The sequence below is a fragment of the Ammodytes marinus genome, assembly GCF_949987685.1.
Source record: "Ammodytes marinus genome assembly, chromosome: 5".
NCBI lineage: Eukaryota > Metazoa > Chordata > Actinopteri > Uranoscopiformes > Ammodytidae > Ammodytes > Ammodytes marinus.
This window is the reverse complement of record NC_137234.1, coordinates 31,070,363-31,088,952: the sequence shown is the minus strand read 5'-3', so window position 1 is coordinate 31,088,952 and position 18,590 is coordinate 31,070,363. Positions and strand designations below refer to the sequence as shown.

General features: G+C 39.4%; 2 protein-coding genes across 2 annotated transcripts; one reads left to right on the top strand and one right to left on the bottom strand.

The window, feature by feature from the left end:
• The first annotated feature begins 5,632 nt into the window (after positions 1-5,632).
• Positions 5,633-14,393, top strand: pllp (plasmolipin). Its single transcript, XM_080028581.1, has 4 exons — positions 5,633-6,045; positions 10,425-10,595; positions 11,268-11,384; positions 12,532-14,393. The coding sequence occupies exons 1-4, from the start codon at positions 5,881-5,883 to the stop codon at positions 12,637-12,639; spliced, it is 561 nt and encodes a 186-aa protein (XP_079884707.1). The 5' UTR covers positions 5,633-5,880; the 3' UTR covers positions 12,640-14,393.
• Positions 14,394-14,420: 27 nt separating this feature from the next.
• arl2bp (ADP-ribosylation factor-like 2 binding protein) lies at positions 14,421-18,575 on the bottom strand. Its single transcript, XM_080028580.1, has 7 exons — positions 18,477-18,575; positions 18,082-18,151; positions 17,713-17,774; positions 17,252-17,358; positions 16,510-16,595; positions 15,685-15,781; positions 14,421-15,330 (listed from the first exon to the last, which is right to left on the bottom strand). Exons 1-7 carry the CDS (start codon positions 18,493-18,495, stop codon positions 15,232-15,234), a joined length of 540 nt encoding a protein of 179 aa, XP_079884706.1. The 5' UTR covers positions 18,496-18,575; the 3' UTR covers positions 14,421-15,231.
• Between the last annotated feature and the right edge of the window lie 15 nt (positions 18,576-18,590).

The following is an 18,590-nucleotide window of genomic DNA, read 5'->3' as shown; positions in this document are numbered from 1 at the left end:
AGTTCATCATCCAAGTTGCGTCTCTATTCAAATTCACAAATAAAATACAAAACATTTCTCCTGAGTCTCTCTTGTTCAGTCTTAAACTGTATAAGTGTATCACATATGAATCCCATTGTACATCCTATTCTAATTCACATTATATCTCATTTACATTCAATATTCTCCATTAGTCCACTTTACTCTCTACTTAAGCAACATACTCATTCACATGTTTACGTGAGTTAAGGCATCAATAATAATAATATAGTGCAAGAAACAGCAATAATTCACTGTACTTAAATGCAAGATGTAGTTTGCAATTCTTCTAGATTCACACACTTAAATATACCAGAAGTTTTACTCAGAGAAAGCTAAATGTTTTCAACAAACAAAGTTGTTAACAAAGTTACATTTTATGATAAACATACTGTACAGTAAACACATATTTAACAAATGCAAATCACCCTGACTCATACATTATGAGTAGTAGTAGTTGTAGAGTTATGTGTAACTCATTTGGGAACAACACTTTTGGAGAGGTTTGTGAGTGCACCACATACAGTCACAACATCATCTAATAAATCAACCTGTGACACTGGGATAACTGTTTGTAGAATCTTAAAGTTTTTCCACCGACCAATAACTCGTTCTACATGGATCCTGACACGAGAAAGTTGTCTCGATGTGTCCACTTCCTGTGCAGAAAGCTGCTTTTTCCCTTTGGTAAAATGAGGGATACGAAGGGATGCACCATAAGCCGCGAGCTCGTCTCTGATGAGAAATCCTCTGTCTGCTAATACCTCATCCTTAGGCTCCAAAAGTTCGAAGAAACCTGACTCTCTAGTGATCTGCTTGTCTGAAACCCGTCCACCCCACCCAGGAGACAGAAATGAAATTGCACCAGCTGGAGTGATGCTGATCAAATACTTAATGGTGTTGTTGTGTTTATAATTTGACCACGTCTGGGCCCTGGAAGTCAGATTACTGGGTCTAGCAATGAAAATTTCTGTGCAATCTATTATGCACCGACATCTTTTAAAGTTGCGCTTGAATATTTTGGGCATATTTTTAAGTATTGCCCCTTTGCTTGGCCATTTAATGAGGGGCTTGAGCAACAAGGCCATAGCAGGGACCCAGCTCCGCAAAATATTTGATGTGGTGGTTTTTGATATCTTAAATCTATATGCCAAGTCAGTATTCGATAGGCCCAACCTTAATTTCATCAATACAACCAATAGGTGGTCCTCTACTCTAAGTTTTTTGCACATGATTTCTACGCTGCCCGTTATTTTTGTAAGCAGCCACTCAAAGACCACGCAGGTCAGCCCTGTGAGAAACATCAAGTGTACACAGTTGGACTTAACAGAGGTGTAGGAAAATGCAGATTTTTGCAGCTCCTCTTTCAGCTTTATATTTTCAGCTTGTAGTGTGTCGAACTCCTGTCGCAGGTTGACATATTCTTCCTGAAGTTGGCTGTGTCTCAGGTTCAGATCGTCGTACTCCCTCTTTGGAACTGGGACATCATCTTCAGCTTTAATATAGAAAAATGAAAAATGATCATGTGCTGCATATGCAATTGGAGGCCTGGCAGGAGCACACACACACTAGGAGCACACTGACTCTTTCAGTCCAGGAGGTTTCCATTATACTTTACCCCATTCCCATAACTATATTTAAGTAGTAGTATGATTAATAGGAGGATAGGTAAAGAGGAGGACAAATAGGGGAAGAATAAGAGAGGAGGAGGTGAGGGATGGGAGAAACAATACCCAAAAACAGTGTATTAAAAAACGTTTCATAAACATAGTTATTTCCAAAACCACTTGGAAAACTCTTCTAAGGTAATATTTTCTCCCTGAATTGAATGATGGTAGTCCCTGACAATCAATCAGTTAATTGTAAGATGAAATATATTCATACCAGAACAATGATCCATGCTGGATTCTTGTGCTGGAGTTTCAGGAGGAACAGGTTGTTTTGCTGCAGTGTTATTAGGTCTGTCATCTCTCCTCCTTTTCCTATGGTACCTACAGTAAGAAAAAAACAGAAATGTAGGCTACTAGACTGATCCATATCTCAAAACGGTAGCTGAAGACACCAACGCTTATGTAAGAGAGGAAAATAAACTAAAAACGACTGAGAAGTTCAAGTGGGTAACTCTAATCACCTGTCAATCTTTGCATCGGGGTTCTGGCTCTGTTTTGTGTACACAAACACAGAAGGCACAAAATCGGGACTATTATAGTCCAATGACGCCTCACCTGCACATAAAACACACATTCTAATTTTAATTTAATCTCAAACCTTTATTTACACTCGTAGGGCATTGAGGTTTCCGTCGCCAAGACGACGAGTTTACAGCAAGGGACTTAACAACCGCAATGACACAAACACATTTGTTTAGCCTATAAGACACATTTAACGTTAGCTTATCAAACTTTAGCTGCATTTGATTATTATTGTTCATCGTACAGGCAATCAGTTATGTAAACCAGGCTTTCCGTGGAATCAAAGAGTAGATAGATAACCTTACCTGATATAAAGTGAGCGCCGCAGACCCGAGCATTTTTGATAATTGTCTCATTCCAGTCCACTCGTTTGATCGCCTTCAACCACAGACGCCGCCGATTACTCTGAAATGGATGTAATCCTTTCGGAATCCTGTAAAACTTCAACTTTCCGCCGGTGGAATATCGATTGTAACAACCGTAAACGCAACAACCAGACATGTTGATGCCGGAAAGAGTTTGTATCAACTTTGAAAGCTCGCTAACCGGTAACTTCCGCGGCCGGGGAACCACTCAACTGTCGTCTCCTACCTGCGCGCGCATCTATTTGATGACGTAGGCTGTAAAAGGGTCTATAGCTGAACATTTTTTTGTCCATATTTCTGCATATTTTGGACCAAGGCCTAGTGCCGCCATCTTGAAAGTGTCATAGTTGGAATGTCATCAGGTGCATCGTTTAAAAATTAGAATTGTTCTTGTCCTTGAAGGCCACTGTAGCTTCTGTTATTATTCGAAAGGGTTGGGGTTACCCAGGGAGTGTTGCATTCTAGAACTTTGTAGAACTTTCTTGATGATGTCATATTACACACTGCACCTTTAATGCCAGTAATCAACTGGCAAAGTTTCATGATGATATCTATAAGTTAAAAAAAAATCAATGTTGGGGGCGCCCTTAGCTCAGTTGGTAGGGCTTTCATTTCTGGTGAACAACCTTTTACAACAGCCCATGTCCAAAAAATCACTTTGCCCCCTATAGTCAATCATCATATAACAACGTGACACAACAGGGCAATTATAAGCATATAACATTAGCAAAAGCAGGCTAGCATGAACAGGCAGAAAAAGGCTAAATAGTGAGGTGTTTATAACTTAGCAAAATAATTTAGCAAGACAAATTACACAGTTGGTTAAATGACATAGACCTACGTATATTAGCCTACTGCTAGAAGGCTATACGTTTTGTCTTCCAACACTGTAGTAAGTGTGTAATACGTAGACTAACAAGAACAAGCTAAGTTAAAGCTAGGGAGGTTGTTAGCCTACTTGGCTAACTGACACAACCAGCAACATACCTTGTTATGCAGCCGAGTACACTGTAGTAAAGGTTGTAACGTGGGATGCTGTAGGTTAAGGTTATGGTCCGATAGAATAGCTCCGGTTAGCATGAAGACTCGTAGGCAACATGTGGGACTCTGCTCGGGTAGGCTACTTTTATTATAGGCTACACATCGACCATATCAAGCGGTCTCTACGGCACTATATCTATCAAGCATACATGCGTTGAAGAACATAATCCGAGGTTCCTGACTACACCAACTCAGTACTAAATAAAACATAATTAAGGGAGACTTCACTGAAGACTTCATAGTCACTAGCAGAGCGGATGAGCAAATGCACCTCTTCATATCCAACATTGAATTGAACATCAAACAAAGGATGGCGCCACCTAGTGGCGTTACATGTTATAAAACTGACTTTTACATATTCCCTCCTATTTATAATAAGGCTGTCCTGATGTTCATTCGTACCATGCCGACAGTAAGGCTACTGCAAACAGTTTTTGACAATAAAAACAATAAATGTCGTCAGATAGAGCCTTTGTCACCGAACTTCTTCACCTTTTGTTTGATGCTCGTTCAGGTTCTCTCCAACATTCCTCTGCCGTGATTGGTCAAATGTTGGAACTCTGGAACGTGATTGGCTCTCATGTCCAACAGATCCTTCGCATTCATGTGGCAGTCATGGAAAGGAAATATTTAAGCTCATTCACAAATTTTACCCCGCTAAAGATTCTATAAAAAAAAGATTTAAGATACTCATTGATGAATTGTTTATTTTTTTTTTCTGAAGACCCCGAAACTGTTCTTACATTTACTCTGGCGTTGCTCTTTTGTAAATAAATGATGGCAAATTGTAGGCTAGCCTTTAGAACTTTATCATTGAAAATATTGATGAAAGGTTTACTTTATTATGGAGAGATACTGTTTGGCTTCCTTGAAAATGATTAACAGAGATATACTGCCTTGTAGGCCTACCTGATATATTTTAATATTGTATTGGCCATATATTCATAAATGTAAATTTACAGGAAACACCTTATTTTGATGCTTTTATCCAGGAAGGCAAACAATACCTTTTCTCAATCCAGAATTCTACAAAGAAATTAACTGTATACCTTGTGTTATGTTACATTTCTTTACTTCTTTATCCCCCCTCTAGCGTCCGTTTGTTGTGTTGTGTTTTGTTTTCTATTATGATATTATTAATTTGAATAGGATAAGTATTTTCATGACCCTTGTGTACAGATATATATTTGACAGACCCTGTAATTGTAGTGTACACTAGACAATTGAAGTAGGGCTCAATAAAGAATTTAGAGAAAAACAATGGCAGTCTCGTTTACAAGTCCGGGTTCGAATCCCACTTCTGACAGTAGATTTTTCCTTGAGTAACAGTTATAGCCACAAACAACAAGCAATTTAATTATTATAAATACAGTATACATATATGAGTGTAAAAAGCATAGGGGTGAATAAAGGTTGTTTCATTATATTCATTTTTAAATAAAATAATTTCTTTATTTCCTTTTGGACTTTGAATCTTTGAAATTAATAAAAGAACATCAGTGCTTACAGTGACAGTTTCTAGCCCCTACAATTCAAATGATGTGTCCTTTATTTTATTTGATCGGGATTCTTGTGAAGGACATATTCACGTAGGCCTATAACAACATCCACAGAAAGGGGGAGTCACTGAGTCCATAATTAATGCTAGTGTTTCTACCACTCCCTCCCTCCTTACCAGTTCATAAACATGTTAATGAGTCACTCACACTCAGTGGAGAGGCCTCTGAGAGCCATATGGGAGATGCAAGGAAAAGATAACAAAGGACAAAGAGAGAGAGAGAGAGAACAAACAGATAGTGTGTGTGTGTGTGTGTGTGTGTGTGTGTGTGTGTGTGTGTGTGTGTGTGTGTGTGTGTGTGTGTGTGTGTGTGTGTGTGTGTGTGTGTGTGTGTGTGTGTGTGTGTGTGTGTGTGTGTGTCAGAGAGAGAGAGCGAGAGAGAGAGGGCAAGGTTTACAGGTTAGACTGTGACTCACACACCAACCCCATAAGACACTTGTCTGTGCAGGTGCAAAGAGTGTCTACTTCATTGGAGGGCTCCTTCTTAACTCTTTGGACTATTTTATTTCATTTATTTATTTATTTTACCAATTAAGACTTTGTTTGTTTGTGTTTTATTTAATATGTGTGGGTTGGACAGAAGTTAACCTTAATCTGAAAGTTTAGTTGTGCTGCCACCAGTGGATGTAGTCAATGGTTACTGAATCCCAACATTTATTTGAGAATAGAAACATTGTTGAAAGAGGACACTCATTGGATTCTGATCATGGCAGACTTCCCGTCCAAGGTCACCACGGAGACCGGCACCCCCAACGCCCAGAGCTCTCAGCAAGGGGGCAACAGCCTCCGAGGGTTGGCTAGTAATGTCTCCGCTGGGATGGACATGTCCTTCCTCCGAAGCATACCGTCCATCCTCATGATGGTAGAAATGGTATGTAACACAGCCTACCTGAGCTGATCCGCTACTTCTGCTCTGTTCTTTTCTGTTCTATTAAAGAACAATGGTCATTAATGTAGGCTATACTTTATTCTTTTATCTTTTTTAAAGGCTTAATCATTCTAAAAGAGCTGGGCTATGCAATTTTTAGCAATTATTAGGACTACTCAGCCAGAAGTAAAGAGCACATTTGATAGGGACTACTTTCAGTTGCCGATTAATGCTGTAGAACTCTACGAGTATTAATGTGTACAGGACGATGAATGTCGTGGGATCAACTCAAAATAATTTACAGGGCCCAAGTCATTAGGAAGGTTCATGTCCCTCAGATGTATTTTTAATAGTTTTTTAAACATTAATGGAGCAGAAGAATGATAAATCAGGTTTTAGTTTCACTGTCAATACTGTCAATTTCTTTATTTTCATGGTCTTTGTTGACAATTAAAAATTGAGAATATCTCCAGCCTTATCCTTAAACTCCATGATGATAATGATGGTTTATTATTTTGAGCGTATAAAGTTGGTTTGTTCTGATTCAATAACCTCAGGGAAAACATCTTACCCTCATACAGCAGTACAAATACCAATGTGTGGATAGAGTGTTCGTAATCTAATACATATGTTTGCTAAATATGTAACCTGTTATGTTCATTATTGACACTGAGTTAAATGCAAACCACACTACGCAATAAACTGTCCTAATTGCAGTCAGTCTTGCAGCACATTTATAGCCTAAAGATATTTGTATACCTCTACTCATTAACTGGTGCCCCAGGTATTTGAATGCATGTCGACACGGTTCAGTTTGTGCTTTCAACAACACACATGACTGTCACTGGCCAAAGCTTATGCTGATTAGCTTAGCGTCATGTTTGGGCACCTCAGGTGTTGGCGTAGAGCTGAGGGCCGGAACTGAAACTGATAAGAATTTGTGTTTAGCTGCATTTTTGGGTGTGAATGTGGGAGGCGGCAGGACACCAATGTTAAGGTTGCTCTAGTATTCCATTGTAATATTGAATGGAGTAAAGAAGCAGTCAGGGTTTACAGTTTGCACTGAGCTCTGTCCACACAGAGGACATGTGACTGGCTGGATGACTACAGGAGACCTTTGTACCCTCAAAGCAATACCATTAAAACACCAGACCTTACGCTTAGGCTTCAAGGACTTCTGTTAATGTTCGTTCTGTATATGATCAGACTGTTAAACATTTGTCACCTGTCCGGGCTTGAAAGGCATCATGATGAAACACCTACAAGTTTTATTGGCCTTTAATGGCATTGCAGTAGCAGGGCCAGATAGGAAGTGGTCAGCAGCATTGTGAGTTTCTAAGGTGTGGCAGGTAGCCCTTTAGGAATATGTTTCAACCCACGTATTTACTACTCAGTAATAATTAACTTGTTTAGCTTGTTCCAAAATGTACTTTGCAAATGAGGAGTACATATGACGACATCTTTCCAGCCCAAAGATTCAAAAAAATCAACAGCCACTGCCTCACGAGTCGTTCCGGTGTGAATAAACCAGGCATACTTAACTACCTTGCTATGAATGACATGATATGAGGCATACAGGAGCCCAATCTATTTAGCTTCATGTAGTGTTAAGACTGCTAGCATTAGACTGTTGTTACTAATATGATAATGGGAGCTAGCTTATTGTGACAGGTGGGATTCTTGTAATGTTTAAATGGCTTGACTCATGTCGTTGAAGTTTCATGAAGTTGAGAGTAGGTAGATGTCAGACATAAAAGATAAGCCGTAAACCATAACACAGGACCGATTTTTAAAATAACTAAAGTGGGAAAAATTTGTCTCTTTAGCTGGTAAATGCTCCACTATGTGCTTATTACTGACTGTGTTCATTTGTCTCTTTGATCAAAACTGATACAAAATGTTAGCAATGAGATTGATTTAAAACATTTAAGTTGCTAGTAATCGATCAGAGCAGCTTTGAAACAAGACTCTGCCACTGTATGTGACAAGCAAAGAAGAGTCATCAAAGTGACCTAAGAATTAGTTACACCACAAATATCTGTCTAAAGTTGGCTAACATTAGCCACCATACACTACTGGTCATACCACACCAAGTGAGACTACAGCAGCAAATGCTCTTTATATACTATAAAGCTAGATGTGTTACTTATGAATTAAACCATTACATTTGGAAGATTTGATTCAAACTATGATGGTTATCTTTCATTTACATTTTTGAGTTTTAAGTTAATTGAAAGTGTATTCCCTTATTTCTATCAGGCCATTGTATGGGTTGGACCTTGCTAAACAAATATCAGCAGGGATGACTGCCACGTTTAGGAGGATGTGATTCTCCGAACTGTTATGAGCCCCTAGAAAGGTTTTTCCTCAAAAGAAAAGGTTTCAAAAGTTATATGGTGGTAGGATGGCCTAGAGGAAAGAGTAGCCTGCCCAAAAAAAAACAAGGGTTGTAGGATCTGGGTCCAAGTTAACACAAGGATATAGACTTTTGACAGAATGCACTGTTAACGAAACCGCTCTTTACAGGTGCGCCAGAACATTATCCCTCCCAGAGATATACCTGACCTCTACATTGAAGGTCTGAAGTCGCAAAATCCAACATATTATACGTCAATATTCTTCCGCATTCTTTGCAGGAAGACAAGTGGATTATGACCCCTTTAAAAAAAAGTGTTGAAGCGACATGCTTCCTTTTCGATTGTAGAGTTACATTTTTTAGTTGCAATTCTTTTTTTCCCAGTATCATGGTTTATCTATATGGGTAGAGTCCTGGCTGGGTCCATTTTTTAGTGAATCTGGGCTTTTGAAGTAAATTTTTTGCCTTTTTCATGATTATACAATAGTTAACAGACGTTTGCAAAAAAGAAACAGTAATGACCTAATGACTCAATCATGAACAAAGTGTAGTACGTTATTCCAGTGTATTCGAGTCATTTGCAGCAGTGAGATGACAGTGTTGTATAGTTGTAGAAAACAAACAAGGTTAAGTCAGCTTCCGGTGGGATCTGACCTGACAGGGTCCCTGATGATCCTGCAGTCGCCGGTGTGTGTGTGTGTGTGTGTGTGTGTGTGTGTGTGTGTGTGTGTGTGTGTGTGTGTGTGTGTGTGTGTGTGTGTCAGCATAATTCTCCATTTTCCCTCTGCCTAGTTGAGCAACAACAATACAAATAGGGTTGAAGTTATTTGGAACATCTCTTATTTCTTTCTTCTATCCCTGCATTCATCCATCCATGCGGTACGTGTTACATTTATAGAACAGCTGGTTTCCTGTTTCAAAGTTTCAGCTCCTCATGCAATATTAATAAATGACATGCCCCATGCATACATAAAACTCATCTGCACAATATAAATATATATATTTATTTATTATATATAAGATGCTGGTACTTGATGAAGATTGCATGATTTATATATTAGATTTACAGTTTTTGTCAGGAAATTTCTCTGGTTCATAATGGAGGTCAACCTCATTGCCCACTGGGTGTGTGTGTGTGTGTGTGTGTGTGTGTGTGTGTGTGTGTGTGTGTATCAGGTGTGTAAAAAAGTGAAACCTGATCTCAGCATACATGATAGACTGTTGTATCAAGTCATTTCTCATGAGACAGGAGCAGAGAGGCAAAGAGGGCAACCTTGTGTGAAAAGTCTATTTTCATCATGTCATAATTTCACTTTTTCCAATACTTTGTTTTAAACCTCATACGTGCTTGTGTGTTTGGTGCTAATTAGCACATGTCAATGCTAAACTAAGTTGGTGGACATGGAAGACATTATAACTGTTAAACAACAGCACATTAGGACTGTCATTGTGGGCATGTTGTTATGCTAACTTAGCATTTAGCACCTTGTGTTAAGAAAGGCAAGACAGTTGGTGACTATAGTGAACAAAGTGAACATTTAGCAGTGAATGAGGCAGATATTTCACTCACAAGACAAAAACGCTCGCTACAAAAATGAGTGGATATTGGACAAGAGGCCATAAACACGACTCCAATAGTTGCTAATATTGCTTTCTGCTGTGGCCTGTAAATAAAATGGCTACTATTTGCTAATGTATTTAGTATATCCACTGCAATAATAATTTGTCGTACACTGTCATACACCACTTAATGTACATATGGGCATGTGAATATTGTTTTAAGATAGATTTGGAGAAAAGAAATGTGAACCTGTCCTTTAACAGTATCGCTAGCATACAAGTGTGTGACATAGACGCTGCAAGGTGTTCTACAGTACTATGTAAATAATGATTAAAGAATGTTTAGAAAGGTCTACCTTTAATTAATTACACTTTTATTTTTACCTTTACCTTTATGTGGCTGACCTACTTGATGTGTCTCTTCTCAGTTTGCCTGTCTTGGTTTCTCTTCCTCTGGCCTCTCTAGATTCTGGGGCTGCTCCAGTGGACGTTGATAGCCAGCAGCTATGCATATGTGCCAGTATATGGCTGGGTGATGTTTGTGGCTGTCACTCTGTGGATCATCACCACCATCCTCTTCTTCATTATCCTGTTCGGGGTCAAGGGAAGGCTCACTATTATCCCCTGGCCTATTACGGTAAGGAAGGGCCAAGGACGGAGCATTGTTAAATAAAGTCAAATTTTAGACAACCATAATGAGTTGTTACTTATACAAGGGAAATTGCTGTTTATTCCAGTACTTGCAGAAACCAGATCAAATGTGCTTTTATTTTTTAAATTTTTGGGTACAAAGTTTCAGCTTTTCTTTATAATATTAAACATGTTTGATCTATGATCAAATAAGCAAAAATCAAAGTCAAAGTTTGAAAAAATAGTTTTAGTTTTAGTTGGGAAGAGTTTAACAATCAAATAAATCCTTCCCCTTTACAAACCAGTGAAAGGAGCACATCACTAATGCTGCTTAGTTGAGATTAGGCCCAAAAGGCCCACTCTGATGAGAAAATGATCTTCTGTCTCCTTGGCTAGGTCTCGAGTTATCTATTAAATGGATTGGAAATGGGTAAAGATAAGGGATCATATTAAGATTTGATCAAATGAAAAGAAGCAAACACAATAGGAAGGTGAAGGTATGCATTGACAGCAACAGGGCAGGAGGAACAATTAGAAATACTTCAAAACAAAGAGATGAGGCAAGAGTCCAACAGAAGGATACAATGAACAAATGGCGAGATCAGGACAGAAAAGAGAAGCTCTCAGGAAATGCCTTTAATTGTCTTAAATGCCTGTTTTTTTCTCTCTCTTTTGCTAGATGATGGTGTACCACGGCGTAGCTGCATTCCTCTATTTGACGGCCTTCCTGGCCAACGCCGCATCTGTGCATCCCTACCGCTTCTTTTATTTCTACGGACATCTAGCAGCCGCCGCTGTAAGACGCCTGACACCACTTAGCCGACTCAGATACAAAGAAACGGCGTAAACATGCAAGAAAACACTGTTGAGATCACCCTCTGATCACCCAAACCCAGGCCGAAAAAATGGCAAATATACGTACAGTAAATTTCCCAGTGTTAAATATGCAGTGTCAGGGTGGATTAACTATTTTTAGTTATTACAACAATATGGGTGAACATTTCTCGAAGGTGTGTAAAAAATACTCTTCTTATTACTATTTAACTCAAGCGTTTAAAAAATGTGGATAGAGTTAACTTGAGTGTCACCAAATACACTCTGAAATGGTGTTGAATTTATCTATTTAAGTGTTCATTTAAAACTTCAGAAAATACTGTGTACAAGCCTGGACAGTCATTCATTGAGTCATTCAGCGTCTCAACACTGGGCACATTTTGCTCTGTTTCCCCCTCATTCCTCCCATCTCTGTTTGGCCAGGCATTGAGTTTCAAATGGCATGTGAACTTATCAGGCTGTGGCAGGAACACACCTCAGAAACTTAAAAATCTGGGAGTGACAGAGTAAGGCGAGGCATTTTCTTATGGCTCACACATAGCTCTGAGGCATGTCATGTGATTTAAGATACTTGCAGGTGCAGTTCACCTTTGGACCAACGCGGCCTCTCCCTCTTTCCCCTACGCATGTTCAATCAAAAACAAAAAGAAGGAAAAAACAGAATAGATGAAGGGCAGCAAGTAAGAGGGTAATATGTGTGAGATTAAAAAATTATTACACTTAAGATCTCTATTGCCAGCTAATGTAGGCTAGATGTGCCCTTTTATAGCTCTTTCTGCAGGCTGAAGTCCATGCTGGTTTATAGCTTCAGTAGCATTTGGCGCACATACATACACACCCACACACACACACACACACACACACAAACACACACACAAACACACACAGGCCCCTGTCTTATCTCAAACTCTTATCAGGTACATTTTACTGCCTCTGAGGCACACCAGTCGAGATAGCATTTACCATGAATAATGACTAATTAGGGCGTTGTTTGTGCTATTAATACACACTATACTAAAGGGGTGAATACAAAAATATGTATGTTTGATTTGTGTGGGTTTTGTTCAATTAGCTAACTCTTTCCAATGTCTATCTGTCCGTCTGTTTAGTTCTTTGGCGCCGTGGTGACCGTTGCGTACGGTGCCAGCGCTTTCTTCTCCTACTTGGTCTGGAAGGGAGATGGAGGAAACGCCGCCACCAACACAGTGCCGACCTAAGACACAAACCTGCGACGCTGATCCCGTGAAACGACTCCTCGTGTTTTCTTGTCTGGCATGATACAGCAGTTATTTGAATGGTCTGATGCTGTGCTGTTCTGGCTGCTGAAAGGTCACCCCAATCCTGACCTTAGCTTAACCCCAGCAGTGACAACATGGGGGAACCTAAATCCAACAGAAGATGTCACACACATAACTGTTCAGCAAACTCCATTGACTTTCACTTTTATATTATAAGCAGCTCTGGATTATTTTGATACTGTATATCTGAAACACACATATATATATATATTTTTTTTTGAAGGGGCTCTGGTGGACTGCACTGAGAGGCTTCAATATAGTCATATTTCAAATCAATACATTAAGCCAATATTCTTAAATTCTTTATAATACCAAGGGCGTTGTTCATATGGATTGGATGGGCTTCAGACGCTCATTTTAAATAATGTCATATAGTACAAGCATAATATAGTCACTAATAGCTCCAGTTTGTTCCTGAACTACACAGGCTCACTAAGCACTTACAGCAACAGTTTGACATTATAGAAATAATTAGAAAGACTGATATACCACAGGAGCAGCCAGCTGTTTTCCCCATACCCAGTCTTTATGCTAAGCTAAGCTAAGCTAAGCTAAGCTAAGCTAAGCTAACTAGCCACCAGCTGTAGTTTTATAGTTAACTTGACATGACTTGAAAGCAGTGTCAATCTTGACAACTAATTCTCGGCAAGCAAGCAAGCAGATAATGTTGATTTCCAAAATGTCTGACTATTCCTTTAACTCAAGGTCGCCCAGCTCTGAAACAACATTTCAAAAGGGGATCTGACCTGCAGAGTGAATGCAGTAAATTGTTTATAGTGTGTGTGGCATACTCTGCTGCTCTCATAAATCTTGATGATAGAGGAACATTGTAAAATACATCCCACGGTGTAATACCATGGGATCCATTTCGATAACATTAGTTTGAAAAAAAACAAAGGATCAATATGAGGCTGAACTGCTCCTGCTGCCGCCCTCCTTGGTCAGCCACTTATGGAGAGATCCGATTTTGCACCATGAAGTGTTCAATGTTTTCATCCCCGTGTAAGTGTGGGGTTTTAGAGAGAGGGCAACACTCCCAGGTTAACTCCAAACTTGACAGTCTAGTCTGACCAAATCATTTGAATCATTTAGTGTGGAGACCTCTGCTGCTTCCCCTATCAAAGAGAAATGTAAAGGAAGGCAATTATTGAACGTTTGTTTACATTTCTTGTTTACAGAGCAAGTTTGTTAGGCTGGTGAGTGACTGTATTGATAAAGTCCATAAGTCTGCAAGTCCATGTTGTAAAACGCGTGAACCCTGCGTTAGCTTTCAGGGCTAATAATCTCAAAACATGATAGTGCAGAGGGTGTGAGGAATGACTGGACACAGTGTCCTGCAGAAATCCATTTTTGATTTCCTCTCCTGAACTTCAAGGCCCGTAAAAACTCACACATTGCCCCATGGATCGAACCAAAGCACTGATAATAAACTGACAAATGTCCATAGACGAAATGACTGTAGTGATAAAAACAGTACTTTATAAAGATGAAGGCTTTCTGCAGGACATAAGCAACTCCCTTAATGACTTATATTGTTCAATTCATTGATTAATACGATTTAGTGGCTTTATGAAATATGCTGTGTCTTTTTGTACCAAGAACTTGAATACTTGTGAAAATCCTGTTGTGAGTGCTGGGTCTCAACCGCGCACTAGTTCAAATAAAGCACTTGTGTTTCAACGTAAGGCTTTTTACCTGTTTATTTGAAAATATCTTCTTAATAACCATTTTTTTTATACATCAAAAATACTTCAACAGCGACATAAGACTTTTACAATTACAGCTATCATGTAGAAAACACTTTGACATTGTATTGAAAACTAGACTATAGATCTTTGTCGTTTGGAAACTGAGCACATACACAATCACTATACACATTACAATTCCTTTCACAGGCACGACACTCATACCACTGAGTTTTCAGACTGACAAAATAATTTAAAACTTCACAAAACATATATTAGTTCAGATATTGTTTTCCTTATGAGGAACAGAACATTCAAACAATCAAATAAATGAAATGTATTCCCCTGCTTGCTGGGGGATTTGTTGATACCTTTCACATAAGAACCAGTAGAATGAGTTGAAAGACATCAGGTTCCTACTCCCCAACCAGGGAGAACTAACAAGGGCTGAATCTTAATCTAAATATATGTGAGTTAGAGGATTTTTGTAAAGACAGGATTAGGCCTCTCACCTGCATTAAACTATAATGTGAATGTTCCCAGAAGTCGTTATTTCTAGTGTGGTGGTTGGTTAGCAGAAAGAAGGCAAAACCTTCCATCTTCACTCTTTGAACTACAAAAAGAGCTATCATAAAACACAAAGGAATGCTGACATGAACACAGACTGTAGATTCATGGGGAGCGCTTCTAGCAGCTTGCCACCAGAGAACAAAAACAAATAAAAAATAAAAAAACAAACACTGACCATGTGCTGATGACTTTCTGAAGGCCCTTTTGAGAAGATTTGACATAAAAATAAGGAGGAGGCAATTCAAGTTTGTGAGCGTCACTGTGACACAGTGGAGCCACTGTGTTTGGAGCCCACAGGGATCAGAGATGTGACCACCAGTCCTTGACTCAGGTCCAGACCTCGGCCCTCCTTCTCCTAGAAAAACACACACACACACACACACACACACACACACACACACACACACACACACACACACACACACACACACACACACACACACACACACACACACACACACACACACACACACACACACACACACACACACACACACACACACACACACACACACAGATTCATAGAACACATTACAATCTGGAGTCTTAACCAAAGATTCAAATGTGGGTAAGGTTTAAGCAATAGGAGACCAGTTTACAGTTATGGAATATGGCTTCAATTGCCAATATGCATAATGTGATATATTTAATAAAATCTCTTCTTAATAAAAAAATGGGTTTAAAGATGTTCTCCAGGTCATAGACTCACAGCTCTGTATTCCACAAACATGTCCTTGAAGGCCACAAAGTCAGTGAACGTCAGCAGCATGTCAAAGATGTCTTCTGGCACCTCCTCTTTGTGTTGCCTGTGGATGGAAGAGATGCATTTTGTGAATCAGCACATTTCAATGCACTTTTCTGCCACCTAGTGGCCAGCTAACAAATGATATTTGTAAGGAGCATCAGGTGCTTTCCTGTCATTCTTCATTCACAGTTAAAGAATGGTTATTGGACTGTGCTTTAAGGATATTTCAAGGATTAATGTCTGTGTAGATACATTTATAAACGCCAACATGATCTGACTGAATGAAAGTGCCTTAGTTGTCTTGAGGGGAAAAGAGGGGAGAGCGGTGGTGTCACATCTTACATGAGCAACGCCGATCTAAAGATAGTGTTTTTTAACGTACAAACGTAGTATTTGTCCCACATCTGGTGAATTGGGATCTGGTCACCCTAACTCCATCCCCACACGGGCCTTAAGATACTGTTATAGACCACGCTGTTTTGGTGTTGAACGTTGGTGGGGTTCCCCAGCTGAGCTATGTGTTGAGTATGTGTTTTTTTCTTTTTCTTTTTTTTCTTTTTTTTTTTATTGTTTATTACACATCGTTTTGTCGATCACTGTTGTCCGGCCCCATCCAGTCGCCCAGAGTTTTATTTTGTTTAAATCAATTTATTTTATTATATAGGCCTAGTTATTTTAAAACTAATATACATCCAGATCAAGGTGTCCTTTGCGGGGTTAGGGTATTTTCCCTGGCTTTGTTTGGGAAAGTGGGGAGGGTGGGAGGGCTGTATGTGTTTTTGATCTTACATGAGCAGCTCTATGAAAGTGTTCATGTTGAAGCCGGGGATCCTCTCCATCAGCTGCTGCTCCAGGTGTTTCTCCAACAAGTCAACCTACACAACAACAAAGAGTGTTATTAAAGCCCTGTAAACCCAAATCCACTAAATCCTTCTGTGTCAAGTGTGGCGTTTGTTGCATGAGAGTGATCATCTGATAAGAGTTAGGCATCTATCAATCCAAATTAAAGATATTGTCATTTACGTTTGATAAACTTTACAGAAATCAGTTTTAGATGAGGATGGCTATGCTCTGGTTCTTATGACACAATAAATATTTTGAACCAATCATGGCAGTTCTCTGCCCGAACGTTCTATAAAAACAATGACTGTTGTCACATAGACCGCTTAATAGGGCCATGCCCACAGTCCTGTCAAACGGTTGGATTTTTAACAAAGTTTTATAATACATATGAATATTGAATTTCAATCAGATTTTTGTAAAAGCTTATTGGGACACCCAGCTTTGATATCATATATATTATATTGATTTTTACTATTTGAGATCATGTTTCCAGAGGCTTTTGAAAGATTGGTCTCTCTTTACCTCCCTGACAATCTTTGATTGAGACGTAGGTTGAAATGATTTACACAGTGTTATTCCTGAGGAGAACTGTGTACTACTACTCATACATAGAAATCAGACAATCCTATGTCATGTTCCAAAAGACAGTTACAATAATAGACGATAAGCAAGATGCCCAGCAACTCACGTATTCATTGAAGATGGTCGTGTAGCTGAGCTTGTTCTCATCCGAGTCGTCAAACTCCAGGTAGTGTTTCACCATGAAGCTCTGCTGAAGCTGCTGGAACTCCTCACCTGGAAGACAAGCAATAATGGACATGTAAAGCACCAGATACTGTTTATTCACTGTTCATCTGTGAAACACTGAAGATTAATATGCCATTTGATTTCTAATTTTGTGCCATCTGTCTCAACCTACTGGTTTTTAGATCACCTCAGGATAAAATGCCTTACCTGCAAACTTGTCTTATGACACTATATCTACGCATTTCAATCCACAGTCTACAGTCTATGTCTTGGATTCATAATGATCTTGTAGATATTTAGTGGCTTTCTCCATTCCAGAATAAATCCTACCGTACACAGAGTATGTTTGGAACTCGGCAGCTGACAAGGTACCATACAGAATGGTTGAATCACTAATCTCACCCATGATGACGTCCTCTATGCAGCCAACAACAGCATCGAAGGCGGCGTCTGCATCTGAGGAACTGGAAGGAGAAAAGCAAGACATGGAGAGATCACTTATAGCTAGAACAGCACAGTCATAAAAACAACACTGTTATCATATTAGCACAGGCCTGCTGTAAACTTGTCAAATGGAACTTTGATATTGGTTTAACAGCATCATATACTGTATGTGGTCCAAACACAGCTGCTGCCTTCGTGCCTTGGCAATTTGAACCCAAAACAATATTGACACAGCTATAAATGCAAAACGTTGAAAGGCGGTGTCAGCATTTAAAAAAAGACCTGACTATTCGACTTAAGGCTGGATGTGGGTCCCGGACAACCCACCTGGAAACAGCAAAGTTTTCCTCCTCCATGTCAACCATCTCTACGACTCTCTCCCCACAGCGATGGACATCTGGAAGATGAGGGGAGGCAACATCTCAATACTCATGTGTTGGTCAAATAGACACGTCTAGAAAATACAATACAATTTTCACAAAGAAAGACATTCTGATATTAAATGGCAAAGCTGCCAATCAGGCTTAACTAGTTTTTGTCTTAACTGAACAATGAGGTTAGTTAGCTGATTAGCTGAGTGAAGATTAGCTACCGTTAGCTGGACACATGTAACGCTAGCGATCAATGAATACGACGTGTGGAGGTTTGTTCACTGGCTAAATATATGTCGTTTGTTTCCGGGAAGGAAGTTAATGTGAGTTAAGTTCAATTGAGTTACTTACTTCGTTCCTGGATGTCCATGTTGTTCAAACAGATCGTTAAAATGGATGGTAAAATAGAGAAGGTAATGTTGTTTCCATGGACCTAATAAAGGTTGTTACCAAGGAAACGGCGGG